This window comes from Calypte anna, chromosome 15, assembly GCF_003957555.1.
Source record: "Calypte anna isolate BGI_N300 chromosome 15, bCalAnn1_v1.p, whole genome shotgun sequence".
Lineage (NCBI taxonomy): Eukaryota > Metazoa > Chordata > Aves > Apodiformes > Trochilidae > Calypte > Calypte anna.
In genome coordinates, this window is record NC_044261.1 from 11541148 (window position 1) to 11557978 (window position 16831).

Here is a 16831-nt window from a genome sequence, read left to right on the forward strand (position 1 = left end):
CCCCACGTGGCCACGCCCCTTTGTATAGCCTCGCCCCACGATCACGCGCCTTGTACAGCCACGCCCCCGTGTATGACCACGCCCCTCACACGACCACGCCCCTTTCTATAACCCCGCCCCCTCCCCGGGACGGCTGACGGTACCGCCCGGTGCGCACGCGCCGTGGTGGCGCTGCCGTCACTTCCGCCCCGCTTGCGCGGTTCTGCGCCCTCGGCCGCCATTTTGTCCCTCGGCTCCGCCGCCGCCTCCTCAGCTCCCGGAGCGGCTCCGCTGGGGAAGCGCTTCCCTCCCTCACCCCATCCCCGTCACCAGCGAGCACCATGCCGGCCGGGCCCGTGCAAGCCATGGCCCCGGCGCAGCCAGCGCCTCCCCCTGCCGAGAGCAAACCGGTGCGGGCCGCGCTGAGGCGGGGAGGGGGGAGGCCTGGAGCGGGGGCGGGGGGTGTGGAACTGAAGGAAGGGGGGAAAGCTGAGGAAGGGGGGGAAGTGATGAGGAAGGGGGGGGGAAAGCTGAGGAATGGGGGGAAAGCTGAGGAATGGGGGGAAGCGATGAGGAAGGGGGGGAAAGCTGAGGAGGGGGGGGGGATCTCTTAGGAAAGGGGAAAAGCTGAGGAAATGGGGGGGGAAAGCTGATGGGGAGAGGGCTCGCTGAGGAAAGGGGAGGGGAGGCCTTGGAGGGGCCTTCCCTGGGGAGTGAGCAGGCAAACCCTGTGGCAGCCCAGAGGAGAGAGGGGATCTGACTGAAAATCCGGGGTCTTTTGGTGTAGCTGCAACAAGGAGAAGGAAACCCCTCCCCAAAAATAAACTCCAGGGAGTTCCATGCCCAGAAGTTAGCTCAGCAACACACCAGGGAGGGTAAAGTCTCCCAGGGCTGGGTTTGCCTTATAATTCAGCTCCTCGGGGTGTTGTTGGGAGGGAGTGGGTATGAAAACAAAGAACATTTATGGGGCCTTTTTCTTAATATGGTTTTATTAAGGCTGGGTTTGATCTGGGAGTGTTCTCTGCCTTGGAGTCCCTGTGGGTTTTGCAGTGAGTTTCCTAACACTTCCCTGGCTGTCCCCTTAAAATTCTAAACCCTAAACGTTTCCCATAAAGCTGTTCCCTTCTGTAGCAGCTTCTCTTGTGAAAGTTGTCTGGGGAGAGAAGAAGAGAGACATCCTTAATATCCTGCACAGAGCAGCTGCTGGTTTCATGGGGGGAAAAAAAGCCCTTGCAGAGTTCTGCTGTGCCAAACAGCTTTTGATGCATCACACCAGGATTAAAAGCAATGATTTCTTGCTGAGTCTTTCAGAGTTGAGCCCCCTGTAAGCCCAGGGGCCTCAGGGGATGTTGTTTTAGCTCCCAGAGGTGTTTAGCCATGCCCAGATACTCCTCAGGGTGGTGTTCCAGGCATTCCTCTTGGCTCAGCATTCCCAGACCTGGGGGTCAGGGCTGAGGCTGTGTTTTGGTTCCCAGGGAAAGGCCTTTCCCCTTCTCTCCTGTGCCTGCTCCTCCTGCTGTGGGTGCCCTCGGGGTGCAGACAAACACTGTCTCCCACCCTGAGAAGCTGAGGAATTTGTCTGTGGGATGAGTGATTCAGATTGTTAAACCAAATCTTTGTGTCAGGAATAAAAACAAATGCAGTGGTTTGGGGGCTGAGGAGGAGGAGGAGGGATGGCCCTGTGTGCCCCTGGGGACACTGAATTCCTACACAAGGCTTTTTAGTGCAGAGCAGGGGGCAGAGTTGTTACTCCTGATGTACACAAGGAAGTTGGGAATGAAGGGAGATGAATTTTCCAACTGCAAACCACCTGAAAATAAACCCAGGCTGGGTTTGCAGCTGGAAGCTGTCTCCTGGGGAGCAGCTGTGAGGCAGCAGCACACAGGACCATGTCTAAATTCCTCTATTTCCATCTTCCTGACAGGCAGAAGAGGAACCCAAAGAGGAAGCAGCACCAGCCAAGCCCGTGGTTGGAATTATTTACCCTCCTCCAGAAGTCAGGAATATTGTTGACAAGACTGCTAGCTTTGTAGCCAGGTAAGTGACACGGGTGTCACCCTCTGTCCCCTGGGTGTCCCCTCAGACACCCTCTGTCACCCTCTGTCTCCCCTTTCCCCTGCTGATGTCTGTGAAGCCCCAGAGTGCAGCAATCCTGGGACTTTACCTGCAGGTTTTTAAGGATTGAGTTTTTCCCAGCAAGACTGGAAAGGAAACAATATTTTCCCTCACTTTTTTTGCTCAAAACCTGTGATAATAAACACAGTTCCTCCTTCAGCTGCCTGACATCCCCCTTGAGTGCCAGCCAGGCCTTGGCTCTTGATGTTTCTGGCTGTGTCACCTTCCCAGGAGGTCTCTGGGGAGCAGCTCAGCAGTGGCACAGGAGCTCAGTCCCCTCTCTTGCTGGCACCTCCACAGGCTCCATGCTGCCTGCCCTCCCTCCCCTCCCAGGCACTTCCCAAAGGTTGTGTTCTCCCCTCTCATCTGCTGATGGAAGCTCTGCCTTCCTTCTGGGGGGGAGCAGGGGCTGTGTTTATCCTCTCCAAAGCTTCCTTGTTTGGAGGCTCAGCCAAGCTTGGAGGTGCCTGGAGAACACCCGAGGGAGGTGGGTGCAGCAGCTCTGAATTTCAGCTGCTCTGCTTTTTCTGTAGTAAAGCTCAGGGCTCTCTGGAATATGGTGCTCCAGGGTCTGCTTCTTTCCTTGGATGAACTTTCTGGTCCTTTAATAGTTCTGACAGCTCTGAAAGAGCAAATCAAATGGACCCAGTGAGGAGTTGTCCAATCCAGTAAAAGATCTCTTGTTTGTGTCTGGCCCAGTGAGGCTGTGGCACACTTGTGGTGTAGGCTGAATTAAGGCAAATGCCTTTATTTGGCTGCTGGGAAACTCCTTCCATGGAGGAAACTGTCTGCTGAGGGGGTTGGTTCATCTTGCTAGGAAAGAAACAGACATCAGCACTTAGAATCCTGGAATCACAGAGGGATTTGGGTTGGAGGGACCTCCAAAGCTCACCCAGTCCAACCCCTGCACTCAGCAGGGACACCCTCACCTCCATCAGGGTGCTCCTCACGCCTCACCTTGAATATCTCCAGGGATGAGGCCTCAACCACCTCCCTGGGCAACCCTTGTTCCACCCTCATGGGAAAGAACTTTTCCCTAACATCCAATCTAAATCCCTAAGAAGAAGACTTCAGTTTGAGGAAGCAGTGGCTGAGGGGAGACTTCATCTCTCTGCAAGGACCTTGTGGGGGGGTTGGTGCTGATCCCTCACACAGGGTATCAGTGACAGCAGGAGGGGATGGCTTCCAGCTACAACTTTGGACATTAGGAAAAAGGTTTTCCCAGGAAGAGGGGTGAGACACTGGGATGGGCTCCCCAGGGAGGTGGTGGAGTCCCTGTCCCTGGTGGTGTTTTAGGGTCCTTTAGATGTGGTGTTGGGAGATGGGGTTTTTTTTTCTGTGATTCTGATAATTTAATTTTTAGGCTCTTTTCTGTGACTCTAATTTAAAACACTTGAGCTGATGCCATTCAGCTAAATTTCTGGGTTTTGGGGTTTTTTTCCTCTCCAGAAATGGTCCAGAATTTGAAGCTCGAATTCGTCAGAATGAAATAAATAACCCCAAATTCAATTTCTTGAACCCCAACGACCCCTACCATGCCTACTACCGACACAAAGTCAGTGAGTTCAAAGAGGGCAAAGCCCAGGAGCCCTCAGCTGCCATCCCCAAGGTCATGCAGCAGCAGCAAAGTGCTCAGCAGCAGCTTCCCCAGAAGGTAAGTGTGCTCCTTCTGGAGAACTCCTGACTCCCTGTGTGATGTGAGGCTGGAGGACCAGGTGAGGCAGGAGGCAGAAATCAGGTGGCAAAAACACCAACAGCAGTCAGGGGGTTGGAGCTGAGTGTTTGGGATGGGGGTTTTGGTGCAGGTGCATCCCCCTGCTTGCTGACAACTCAAAGCTGTGTGTGAAACTCTGATACTCTTGCATTTTTTCTGGTTTGCTGCTGTTTGGACTGATGTGACACTGCAGCTGGGAGTTCAGGACTCCTTCCCTGGGTGAGGAAATCCCTTGGGGTTCAGCCTGGGTGCAGAAACATTTCCTTTTTTTTTCTGCCAGAAGGATCAACTTCCCCTCCAGGCCTGGAGTGCAGAACGTTGCTGATCTTGTGTGGCTGTGCCTTGGGCTTAGGGCACTGCCCTGTCCAGGCCTCTCACAGCTTTCCAGTTGCTCTGCATCCTGGAGGATCACAGAATGGGATCTCTGCTTGGGAACCCCCACCCCAGGCTCAGCCCCACCCAGGACACAACACTAAGAATTCCAGTTCAGTTCAAGCAAACCAGTCAAACCTAATGCACATTCCTTTTACCTTCATTAGAAGATCTCTACTGGGGTCAAAACTGGGTGAAAATGACAGTGCAAAGTAATTCACCCATTTCATACAATCCGAGAATGTCAGGGGTTGGGAGGGACCTCTGGAGCTCATCCCATCCAACCCCCTGCCCCAGCAGGATCCCCCAGGGCAGGGCACCCAGGAACACATCCAGGAGGGTTGGAAAGGCTCCAGAGAAGGAGACTCCACAACCTCTCTGGGCAGCCTGGGCCAGGGCTCCCTCACCCTCCCAGTCAGGAAGTTTCTCCTCAGGTTGAGCTGGAACTTCCTGTGTTCTACCTTCAGCCCAGTATCCCTTGGCCTGTTACTGGGCACCACTGGGAAGAGATTGGCCCCTTCCTCTTGCCCCCCACCCCTCAGATACTGAGGGACATTCCTGAGATCCCCTCTCAGCCTTCTTTTCTCCAGGCTGAACACCCCCAGGGCTCTCAGTCTCACAGCAGAGGTGCTCAAGTCCCTTCATCCTCCTCCCTTGGCCTCTTCCCAGCAGATCCCTGTCCCTCTGGAACTGGGGAGCCCCAAACTGGATCCAGTTCTGAAGGAGCAGGGGGGAAGCCTGGCTGGCTTCAGAGATGTTTCACCTTGGTAATGTCAGTTTTCTTGAGGTGGTCACCAGGATGCTGGTGAGCAGTGAGGTTTCTGAGATTCCATCAGCTTTCAGAGGCTGCTCCATCCGGGATTCCTCCGACCTGGATCCCTCCTTTAAGGATCCCTGTTTCCTGATCCTGCTCACCCCTAACCAGCTGTTGCAGGAACATTTCCTTTCCACAGCCCTGAACTCCCATCCCTATTCCCCGCACATTTCCTTCCAGCTGCTGGCACACCAACCCTGCTGCCCATTCCCTCTGCAAGGAGCCCCAGCTTCTCCTGAGGGTTTGTTCCCAGCTTCTCCTGAGGGTTTGTTCCCAACTTCCTTGCCCTGCAGGTGCAGGCCCAGGTGATTCAGGAGACTGTGGTTCCCAAGGAGCCACCTCCAGAGTTCGAGTTCATCGCGGATCCTCCCTCCATCTCCGCCTTCGACCTGGATGTGGTGAAGCTGACTGCTCAGTTTGTGGCTCGCAATGGCCGCCAGTTCCTCACCCAGCTGATGCAGAAGGAGCAGAGGAATTACCAGTTTGACTTCCTACGTCCCCAGCACAGCCTCTTCAACTACTTCACTAAGCTGGTTGAGCAGTACACAAAGGTACCTGAGAGGGAAAGGGCACCTGGGTGCTGCAGGATGGAGTTTGGAAGGTTTGTGAGGCCTCCCCCTCTTTCAGTCTGGCTCTGAGTGAATATCTGGAGGAGGTTTGGCAGCTCTGAGCACAGCAAGCTGCTACTAAATGTGTCAGGTGCTGTTGGAAGGGAGGTAAAAACCACAGGGGTTAACTGTGGAGGGTCAGGAGTGATGTAAATAAACCATGAGGCAAGTGATCAGAAAGGTGCAACAGTAAATGGGATGTAGCCCTGAGGGTCTGCTGATGTTTTTAGGAGTGTAGGAAGGGAATGATTGCTTTGAAAGAGGCTTTGGCATAAAGAATTGTCCCCAATTGTCATGTGACATACCTTGCAGATCCTGATCCCACCCAAAGGCTTGCTCCTCAAGCTCAAGAAAGAGGCTGAGAACCCCAAGGAAGTCCTAGATCAGGTATGGCATGTGTAGAATTGCTGAAGCATTGTGTGGAATTCTCTCTCTTTGCATGTTTTTGACTTGCAGCAAATTCAAATGTACAGAGAATAAAAAACCTTCTCTCCAGGCAGTCAGTTGAGCACAGGGTGCCCAGCCTGGGGGGGCATTGAGGCACAGAGACTGCACAACCCCATTCCCAAGCCCTTCATGAAGTGGAATGTTTCCCTCAGGCAACTTCACTGCCACTCCTCGGTCACCTCCAGTCATTCCAAGCTCTTCCTTAGACCTCTGACTTCTGTAGCTGTCACAGAGATGGCTTTTACCTTGGGATGGTGACATTATGGGACTGTGGTGAAGTGCTGCTGACTTGTTGGCTGTGAATCCTCACCCTAAGTCAGAGTGTACCTGGGGAGGCTTGATCTTGGCTCATCTCTTCTGCAGTTCCAGCTTTAAAAAACAAAAATAAAAGCACTTTACAAAGCTGGTGCAGGATCTTTCTCTACACCTCTCCTTTCTAAATGAAATACAGATATTTCTGTGTCGTACCAGGCTCCTGCAGGTGTCACTGCCCTGAAAGCCTTGGCTGTGGGATGCTTGGTTGTGTTCCCTGTCTGACATGGGGTGTTTGCTCTCCATCTGCCCTCCCAGGTGTATTACAGAGTGGAGTGGGCAAAATTCCAGGAGCGAGAGAGAAAGAAGGAAGAGGAGGAGAAGGAAAAGGAGCGTGTTGCTTATGCCCAGATTGATTGGCATGACTTTGTGGTCGTGGAAACTGTTGACTTCCAGCCCAATGAGCAAGGTACTGATGTTAAGGAGCTGAGATCTGGATGAAAGTGCTGCCTGTGAGGAGGGGCTGTGTCCTCAGATGCCCTTTTTAGACAGGCATTGGGATTTACAGCTGAATATCCTGCACAGATAAAAGGGAAAACCTTCCAGGGACATTGTGCAGGGCTGGGTTTTTCTGGGTCAGTAAAATTCTCCTTGCACTAAGGTCAGGACTGCACAAATTCCCTCTTGTCCATTTCCACCAGGACAGTGGAACCTGTCCCACTTTCTGGAGGTGCTTTCACCTCTGAGCATCTTCATGTGTCGTGTGCTGATTCCATCTCTTCCCTTCATCTTGGCTCCCAGGTCATTTTGATACACAGCTTTGTAGAGAAACTGCTTTTTATTCAAGAAATTGTTACTGCTGTCTCTGCACTGGGCAACAAAATGAGAGACAGAAACAGCAGCTCTGTTTTCTGCCCTGTAGGGAATTTCCCTCCTCCCACCACTCCAGAAGAGCTGGGAGCTCGAATCCTGATCCAGGAGCGTTATGAGAAGTTTGGAGAAAGTGAGGAGGTGGAGATGGAAGTGGAGTCAGATGAGGAAGATGAAAAGCAAGAGAAAACAGATGAGCCCCCAGCCCAGCTTGATCAAGACACACAAGTGCAGGATATGGATGAGGTAACTGACCCAAAGGAGCAGCTTTTGGTCCCATAAAGTTGGTTTAGGATGCCCTTCATATCTACTCTTAAGAAGTTCCTCAGTTTCTTGAGGAAATGAGATTTCCTTCTAATAGGATTTCCAAACAACCTGGAGGAGGTTTGGAATTTAGGGTATTCCTAATGTTTTCCATGAGAATACAATTTCCAAGAGAGAAATCCATCCAATTTGTCACCTAATGGTATGGATTTTATATTTCTGTGATCAAACCTTTGGAGCTTTCCTTTGCACCAAGCCTCCAGCACTGGAAGCTGACTCATTTTGGGCTCTTCCTCTGCCTGCTTGTTCTGATAACAAGGAACAAGAGCTGGGTTAACCATAAGCCCCTGTGTGCTGTGCTGTGGTCATGTGGAGGCTGAGGAGTCCTTGCTTCCTCTTTTGGGGCCTCTTGAATTTGTGATTATCCAGAAGGAACCAGAGGAGCAAAGCCACCAGGGGCAAAAGAATTCCAGTGCTCTGGAGCTGTGTAACCCGTTCTTCCAGCTCTAAATAGGATTTTTATGCCTTTCTCAGGTAGTATTTGACTACAGAAACTTGGTTGTGATTTTTTTTTCCACTTAAATAAGGGTTCAGATGATGAAGATGAAGGTCAGAAGGTTCCTCCACCTCCAGAAACCCCAATGCCACCACCTCTGCCTCCCACTCCAGATCAGGTCATTGTGCGGAAGGATTACGATCCCAAAGGTAAATCCAGCTAGTGAAGGAAACTCCCTTCTTCCTGCCCCATCACCAAACCATTTCTTTCAAGGCTGCCTTTCCTCTGCTGTGTTTTTCTTAACAGTCTGGTTTTGGTTTTTTTCCAGCTTCCAAACCATTACCACCTGCCCCAGCTCCTGATGAGTATCTCGTTTCTCCCATCACTGGAGAGAAAATTCCTGCCAGTAAAATGCAAGAACACATGAGGATTGGGCTGCTGGACCCTCGCTGGCTGGAGCAGAGGGATAGATCCATCCGGGAAAAGCAGAGTGATGATGAGGTCTATGCTCCAGGTCAGCTCCAGCCCCTGGCACAGCTTGCAAAGCCTGGTTTCTAGCTGAGCTCTTTGCAACTCCCCCTCACTCCCTTCCAGCTCCCAAGATAAGGGCTGTTAAATGTAACAATCTGCCTGAGTGTCTTGAGGGAAGTTGGAGCCAGGGGAGGGTTGGTCTCATCTCCCAAGGATCAAGCAGTAAGACAAGAGGAAGTAGCCTCAAGTTGTGCCAGGGGAGGTTTAGATTTGAGCAGGAACAATTCCATCCCCAAAAGGGTTGTCAGAGCCTGGCCCAGGCTGCCCAGGGCAGGGCTGGAGTCCCCATCATCCCTGGAGGGGTTTCAAAGCCCTGGAGATGTGGGGATGAGGGACAGGGGGTGGTGGTGGCCTTGGCAGTGCTGGGGGAAGAGCTGGGCTGGATGATCTGGAAGGTCTTTTCCAGCCCAAATGATTCTCTGATGCTTTCTGGAAACTTCAAGGCAGAGAGCTTTAACTGCTGCTGAGCAGCCATCAGCTGCACTCAGTTTCCAAAAAAAGAGAGGAGAGGCTGAGGAGCTGGGATTGTTCAGCCTGGAGAAGAGAAGACTCCAGGGGGACCTCAGAGCTGCCTTCCAGCACCTGAAGGGAACCTACAGAATGCTGGAAAGGGAATTTTCATCAGTGTCCAATGATAGAAGGGGAAATGGATTTAAACTGAAGGAGAAGAGGTTTAGGCAGGGTCCTAGGAAGAAATTCTTGAGTAGTGGTGAGACCCTGGCACAGGCTGCCCAGAGGAGCTGTGGCTGCCCCCTCCCTACGGGTGTTCAAGCTCAGGTTGGTTGGGGCTTGGAGCATCCTGGGTTGGATGAGAGGTGTCCCTGCCCATGGCAGGGGAGTTGGAGATGAGCTCTGAGCTCCCTTCCAACCCAAACCATTCTGTGATTCTATAAAAAGAGCCACACTTGGCCACGAGGTGCCAACCAGTTTACAAGATGATTAAAAGTGATGTGATCGTATCTGGCTTGGGTTCTGTCAGCTGGGATCAGGGTTTCTCTCCTTGCCTGCAGGTCTGGATATTGAGAGCAGCCTGAAGCAGCTGGCAGAGCGCAGGACTGACATCTTTGGTGTGGAAGAGACTGCAATTGGGAAAAAGATTGGTGAAGAAGAAATCCAGAAACCAGAGGAGAAGGTAGGGTGGAAACTCTGGGATTCCTCACAGTTTCCTGTGGTATTACTGACACTTGGAGAGAGGGGAGTCTTTGGTCTCACTGTAAAGCTGTTCTCTCAGTTTTTGCAGCTCAGGTTGCAGGCTGGAGTTAACTCTGCTTTGGTGGACTGGATCTTTGGGAGATCTTTTCCAGCCTGAGGAACTCTGATTCTGTGATTCCTTGTCCCCTCCCAGGTGACCTGGGATGGCCACTCGGGCAGCATGGCCCGCACACAGCAAGCAGCTCAGGCCAATATCACTCTCCAAGAGCAAATTGAAGCTATCCACAAGGCCAAGGGACTGGTGCCAGAAGATGACAGCAAGGAGAAGATTGGGCCCAGCAAACCCAACGAAATCCCTCAGCCTCCTCCCCCTTCATCAGCAGCCAACCCCCCAGCCAGTGCTCAGCCCATCACCTCCGTGCCTCGACCCCCCACTGTGAGTGCCCAAGAGCTGGGATTAATTAGGAGGCAGTCCTGAGAAAGGTCAAGGGTTAATTAAGAGCAGGGTGCTGGCTTTAGAAGCAGCTTTAGAGTGACTTTGTATTTCCAAATGATTTAATTAATGGGAAGAGCCCAATTGGGGTTGCTGTTAAAAGATAAAAATAAGATTTAGGTGGAGCTTTTCATCCCTGGAGGTAGCAAAACCATTTGATCAGCAGAGGGTGGAGAGATCTTGGAGGGAGGGGGTTGTGGCTAACACAGGAATGGGTGGTACCTTTTTTTTAGGTGTAAGAAAAGTTGGCAGGTGACTGCACTGCCCCAGGGGTTCTGCTGCCTGCCTGCTGCTGAGCAGAGCTCTCAAATTTATTGCCATCAGCACTAATAAGAAAAACTTCTAGGGTATAAATGCTATGGAAACCACATTTTGGAAGGAATCTTCATAGCATTACAACAGGAATTTTTAAGAATCTTCCAAAAATCCAAAGCATATATTCTTAATTCCATGTACTCTAGTAAACAAACCAGCTTTCTTTGGATTTATATGCTACATTCTGACCCACTACTGCTCAGAAGTTAAGTTGCCAGCAAAGAACTAAGTGCATATCACACAAGTAACAGAAAATCTTGCCTGATGTGTTGCAAAGCTGAGAGACAATGCCCAGAACAAGGAAGTGATCTTTAAGCTTGCTCTGTGGCTCAGATAGATGAAGGAAGGAAGAATCCTTGAATCTCTTAAGGAGGCTGTGGGTGGGCTCTGGCCAGCAGAACCCCTCTGTGTGTTGCCCAGGTTGTTTTTCTGGAGATTTTGATCCCTCCCAAGTGTTCTGCTAAGGACTTTTACCCCTTTTCTCTCTCCAGATGCCTCCTCCTGTCCGTGCTGCTGTTGTCTCAGCAGTTCCAGTCATGCCTCGGCCCCCCATGACCTCCGTGGTTCGTCTGCCCCCAGGCTCAGTCATAGCCACCCCCATGCCCCCCATCATCCACACCCCACGCATCAACGTGGTCCCCATGCCCCCCTCTGCTCCTCCCATCATGAGCCCCCGCCCCCCACCAATGATTGTGCCCACAGGTCAGTAACTCCTCTTCCTCCTTCTTCATTCCCTGTGTAAATCTGGGGTGGGGGGGGGGTGTTTATCCTTTTATCCTCTGATAATGGTGTGGGATTGGGATTAGGATTAGGGTTGCAGACCCTAAATCCCACTGTTAGGAACTGGGAGGGGGGGAGGATTGATGTGATTTACTTGTCAGCCATGCTCTGAGGCTCCAGACTTCTGCAGCCTGAAAGATGGAGAATTCTGTCTCATCCTCTTGTGTCTGTGTCCCTGGGAGCCTGCCCAGGGGAAGGGGAATCCAAAAGGAACCACAGGAAAGAGGAACTGCCAGCAGGTCACTGGATGTCACAGAAATTGTTGCTGCAGGAGGAAAAACTGTTGTCTGGCCCCTTTCTTAGCATTTGTTGCTTTTCAGTTGAAAAGCAGAATATAAAAAGCAGTTCTTCCTTTTTTTTTTTTTTTTGTTTTTTATTTTATAAATGGCACCACCCTGTTCCAGACTGAGAGCACTTTCTTTTTTGCAAGACCTTCAGGAAGCCCTTGTGCTGCTCAGTGTCTTTTCCTGGACTGTTTTCCCCTGTCAAGGATCACACACTTGAAGTTTGTGTGTTGCTCTCTTCCTCCATGGATTTTGTTTCCAGCCCTTAGGGCTCTGCTGGGAGAGTTTTTATGTGAGAGGGAATGTCTGCCCACCACTCAGGGAATGACTGGGTTGTGGTTTTTGTCTCCTCTGTCCCATCCCAGCATTTGTTCCTGCACCTCCCGTGGCTCCAGTTCCTTCCCCAGCCCCAATGCCTCCTGTCCACCCCCCCCCACCCATGGAGGATGAACCAGTCTCCAAGAAACTGAAGAGTGAGGACAGCCTGATCCCAGAGGAGGAATTCCTACGGAGGAACAAGGTCTGGGGAGGGGCTGGCTGGGTGGTGGGAAGCACCAGGGCCCTGTTCCCACTGGGCTCTCCATCCCTCCCTCACCTGGAGGGGCTGTGAAGCCAGGTGGCTGCAGGGGGAGGAGGTGGGCACATCAGAGATGTTCTGATGGAGGAGCCCCCTTCCCCCTGAGCCAAGAGAGCAGCCCTGGGTGTCAGCAGGCAGAGTGCAGCAGTGAGATCACACTCTGCTGTAATTAAGGGTGGTGAGCAGTAGGTAAAGAAGCATAATGAGTAAAGAAGGTAATGCAAAGCAGAACCAGGAGCTGCTAATGAGCTTTGAAGCAGAAGACAGCACTAAGCTGGAGTTGCAAGGAGATTTAATATATCAGTGTCAGCATGATAGTATGGTAATGTGATATGTTCCATAACAACCTCAGCCTTCCCCAGGAGAGCCCTCATCCTGGCTGGAGTTTTAAGTCCTTTAAGAAGGCTGAAGGGTTGTGCTGGACATCTGCACAGAGGAGCTGACACCTGTTTTCACACTCCCTAGGTTCACTCTCTGATCCTGGGAACGTGTGATGCACACAGAGGGAGGAATCCAACCAAGTGTTTTATTTTGGTAGCAGTGAAGCAGCTTTCTCCGGGTTGAGGCAAACACATTTCTGTGTGTTCACTGGGAAGTGGAGATACTGGGGCTTGTTTTGAAAACAAATAATTTCTCTGCCTCTGGGTATCTATAAATAATGTGTCTGCTTCTCCTTTGTCATGTCCTGAGCCTCCTCACCCACCCCAGATCTTATCTTTGTTTCCTCCAGGGTCCGGTCACAGTCAAAGTCCAAGTTCCCAACATGCAGGACAAGACAGAATGGAAGCTGAATGGCCAAGTGTTGGTGTTTACCCTGCCCCTCTCAGACCAGGCATGTGGTTTATTAACTTGCCCTCTCCTTCCCCCCTGCCTTGTTTTACTCCCAAGTTTCTTTGCTTGGAGAGCAGCAGCTGACCTGTGTGGCAGGAGCTGTGACACTCTGGCTGTTCCCTCCCCCCAGGGGGGCTGGTGGAGCAGCACCCTGAGCAAGCTCTCCTGGTTTTCTTAGGTGTCTGTTATAAAGGTGAAGATCCACGAGGCCACAGGGATGCCAGCTGGGAAGCAGAAGCTGCAATACGAGGTGGGTGTCAGCCCTTCAAGTGCTGCTTGTTGTGTCTGCTATCTCACACCCAAACCTTTCTCCAAGGAGAAATTGTAGTGTAACCTACTGAGAGCTTATGAGGAGGAAAGAGAATGCTTCTCCTCTCTGTGTCAGCAGGATCAGCCTTTCTGAGGTGGCATCAAAGGCATCTTCACTGTCACTGCTGCAGATGAGCCCCAAAGCTTGATGAGTTTCTCTGAAATCAGAGAAATTGGGTTATTGGCTGTTGGTTTGGGCTTTTTTTTTTTTTTTTTTTTTTTTTTTTTGACATTTAAATGCAGCCTTCTGCTCCCACTGCTCTGTCACGTGTGCTCTGTGAGAATCCCCCCATCCCAAATCCTGGCAGCTCTGGGAAGGCTGTTTCCAGATGGCAGAAGGAAAGAGATTTGACTCTTCCTCTTGACTGGAGCTGTTCAAAAGGCACTGTTCCCTTTTCATCCTTTGTTTCCAGCCACGTGCCTGCACAGCCACAACCTGCTGCCTAAGCAGTGAACTTTACACCTCCTCAGGAGTTCAGCTGGGGGCAGATCCTGGGTTAACTCTTAGCTGGGAAGGAAGCACAACTGGGTTGGGTTGGGTTTGGTTTTTTTTCTAAAGGAGAAAACCTAAAAGGAGTGGAGCATAAATAACCCCACTTGGTGACTATGTTTGTAGAGGTATTTAGTCTATGTTGCTTGTAGTCCAGCATCACTCCCAGCATAGCCACCTCCTCCCCTGCCCACCTTTGGATACTCTGGCATCTCTCCAGGGTTTTTCACTCTGTCATCACTTCTTCTGAGAGCAAAGCTGAGAGGGTTTCATCTCTCTGGGATTTTGTGGGAAGAAAACACTGAGATTTCTGTAGTGACTTGTTTTGGGGGTTTTTTTCCTTTCTTTTCTCCTCTCCTCAGGGCATCTTCATCAAGGATTCCAACTCCCTGGCTTACTACAACATGACCAGTGGCTCCCTGATCCACCTGGCCCTCAAGGAGAGAGGAGGCAGAAAGAAATAGGAGCTGCTGAGCCCCAAAATGTGCTGGCACTGCTCTGCCACTTGTGTCACCCCAACCTTTGGAATCCTCCTGCCTGTTTTAGGGGCTCCAGTGCCTGCCTGCTGATTCTAGTGTGAAAAAAGAAACTCTTGGGGGGGTCTGATGAAAGGAAAAGGGGGATGAGGGAGCCTTAAGGTGTGTAAATGTAGTGACCCAGTGTGCAAGGCAGCAGTCTGTTAGTTAGAGATGCTTTACTCTCCAGTGCTGCTGCCTCTCATTGAATTCCCTCCCAAAGTAGCATCCAGGTCATGCCCAGCTTAGTCTAGATCCATCTTGGAGGGATTTGTGCTCACCAAGAACATCATCAGCCTGCCTGCAGTGCTTTGTTGCTTCGTTTAACCTCTTCCTAATTGAAACCTCCTTCCTCCTCCACAACACTCATTAAGCCCTTTGTTCTTTCCTCTTTATCTCCCAAAGTCTCCCTGACCCTCACTTGGGAATTTCTCCTCCCTCCCCAGGAGCATTTGCAGCTCTTCCCTGGCTCTGGGACTGCTGAGCAGCTCTGTGCTGCTCCTCCCCAGCCTGGGCTTTGTTGTAATAAACACAGTGGGGTTCAGGCTGTGGCAGTGCCCGTTCTTGGAGGGTGTTTGAGATTTGAGAGGTGGAACTGGAACACTCGGATGGGCTGTGGGGGATGAAATCCACTGGGGGGTTGTAATTAAAGCAGTTTATCACGGAAGAGGCAGGAAATATTGTAGGGAAGGCTACACAAAAGGGGGGGTTGTTCAAATTTCTGTAAGTTATTCCTGACTGTGCACGTGGGGAGGGGCCAGAAAAATCAGTTTGAATTGAATTGGGTGAAGGTTTTCCTGGCAAATGGATTTTACCCATTGTGGCACAAAGCTCTGGAGAGCATCCAGGTCTGGAAAAGGGGCTTTTGCTGGGCTGCAGCCACAGACGTCACACCCAGCTTCATCTCCATCAGCACCCAGATAACGAGGTGCCAAGGGAGAGGCTGTGGTGGGATGTGGGTACCTCTCAGCTTCTGGGACAATCTCAAACCCCAGGCTTGGGATTTTAGTGCCAGGGAGCAGCCATTCACCTTCAGTCTGGGGGTACAGAGAGATGGGGCAGGAAGGAAGAGTTGGTGTCCTCCTGACTTGTTCTGCTCCTCTCTTGGGACGGTGGGGATAGAGTGGTGGCCCAGGTGGCCAGTGGTCCCCTGGCCCTGGTGGCCAGCTGCTGTCTCTGCCAGGTGGCCAGTTGGCTGCAGGTGCTGGGAGGATCTCAGGGTGTTTGGGGTGGGAAGATTGGATGACAAACTTCCCTTTGGCTTTGAAAAAACAAAAGACAATAGGTAGAAGCTTGGAGATAACAAAACTGGGGGTTTCCAGAGCTGGTAACAAAGCTGCCAAGAGAGCTGTGAAATGGAGAAGTCATGTTGGTTTTGGTTTTTTTTTTAACATCTGGCACGGGGTCCAGCCCACTGAAGATCACCCAGCTGTTCTCCAGCTGTGCTGGGTGGCACCAGCCACCCTGCTGAGGTGACACCCTCAGCCAAGACCTTGCCCTGCTCAGGGCTCTGGCAGGAGTCTGGGAACCTGCCTGGAGCCCTGCCAGCCCCTTCTGGATCCGTGGCCCAGGACAGGACCCATCAGATGCTGGAAAACCTTGGGTGCTGATGGAGTTGGGGACTTCATGTTCTTGGTCCTTCCCTTGGTCTGGGGCTTCACCCTGTACCAGAGGGCACCAAGAAACCCATCATCTGCTGGGCCAGGGAGAGGAGGGAGTCCCAGGTCCCAGAAGGTCCCAGGTCCCAGAAGGTCCCAGACCCAGGTTCAAACCCAATTCCCAGCAGGTCCCAGACCCAGCACCTGTCCTCCTGTCACTTGTTGATCTTTTTGTGCTTTGTTTTTAGGAAATCTGTCCCAGTTGGAGCTGTCTGGGCTGGAGGGGATGAGGCTGCTGAGGGATGGAGAAACTCAGGGAGTGGGAAGGGTGGTCTGGCTGTGGGGAGCTGGGAGCAGAGAATACCAGACTGGTTTGGATGGAAAGGAAATATTAAAGATCATTTCATTCTAACTACCCTGAAGTGAGCAGGGACATCTTCACCTACACCAAGCTGCTCCAAGCCCCATCCAACCTGCTCTGGAATTTTTCTAGGGATGGGACATCTACCTCTGGGCAACCAGGGGCTCAGCATCCTCACACCAAACCATTGCTTCCCAACATCTCCTCTCCAGCTCCCCTCTCCCAGCTGCAAACCCTTCCCCCTGATCCCATCCCTCCAGGCCCTTGTCCCAAGTCCCTCCCCAGCTTTCCTGGAGCCCCTTCAGGCACTGGAAGGTGCTCTAAGGTCTCCCCATTGCAGCCTTCTCTTCTCCAGCCTCAACACCCCCAACTCTCTCCTCATGGCTCCAGAGCAGAGCTGCTCCAGCCCTCCCAGCAGCTCCAGGGCCTCCTCTGGACTGGCTCCAACACCTCCCTGTCCTTCTGCTGATGGGGACCCCAGAGCTGGACCAGATTTACCCCAGGGGGGTCTCCCAAGGGGGGTACTTGGGGGGTTTCTGGGCTGCCAGCACACATGGATAGCTCTGTCCTTCTCTCCAGAGCTCCTTTCCAGGTCCATTCTCACCCCACCAGGCTGACCAGACACTGGGGGTTGCCCTCACCCAGGTTCTCACGATCCCACCTT

At 51.9% G+C, this 16831-nt stretch overlaps 1 protein-coding gene across 1 annotated transcript; it reads left to right on the forward strand.

The window, feature by feature from the left end:
* The first annotated feature begins 213 nt into the window (after nucleotides 1-213).
* On the forward strand, nucleotides 214-14752 carry SF3A1 (splicing factor 3a subunit 1). The gene is made up of 16 exons (XM_030460255.1): nucleotides 214-389; nucleotides 1904-2016; nucleotides 3544-3748; nucleotides 5288-5545; nucleotides 5915-5989; nucleotides 6620-6770; nucleotides 7224-7417; nucleotides 8023-8140; nucleotides 8260-8445; nucleotides 9473-9594; nucleotides 9808-10050; nucleotides 10914-11124; nucleotides 11852-12006; nucleotides 12794-12895; nucleotides 13073-13144; nucleotides 14056-14752. Exons 1-16 carry the CDS (start codon nucleotides 321-323, stop codon nucleotides 14155-14157), a joined length of 2376 nt encoding a protein of 791 aa, XP_030316115.1. The 5' UTR covers nucleotides 214-320; the 3' UTR covers nucleotides 14158-14752.
* The last annotated feature ends 2079 nt before the right edge of the window (nucleotides 14753-16831 follow it).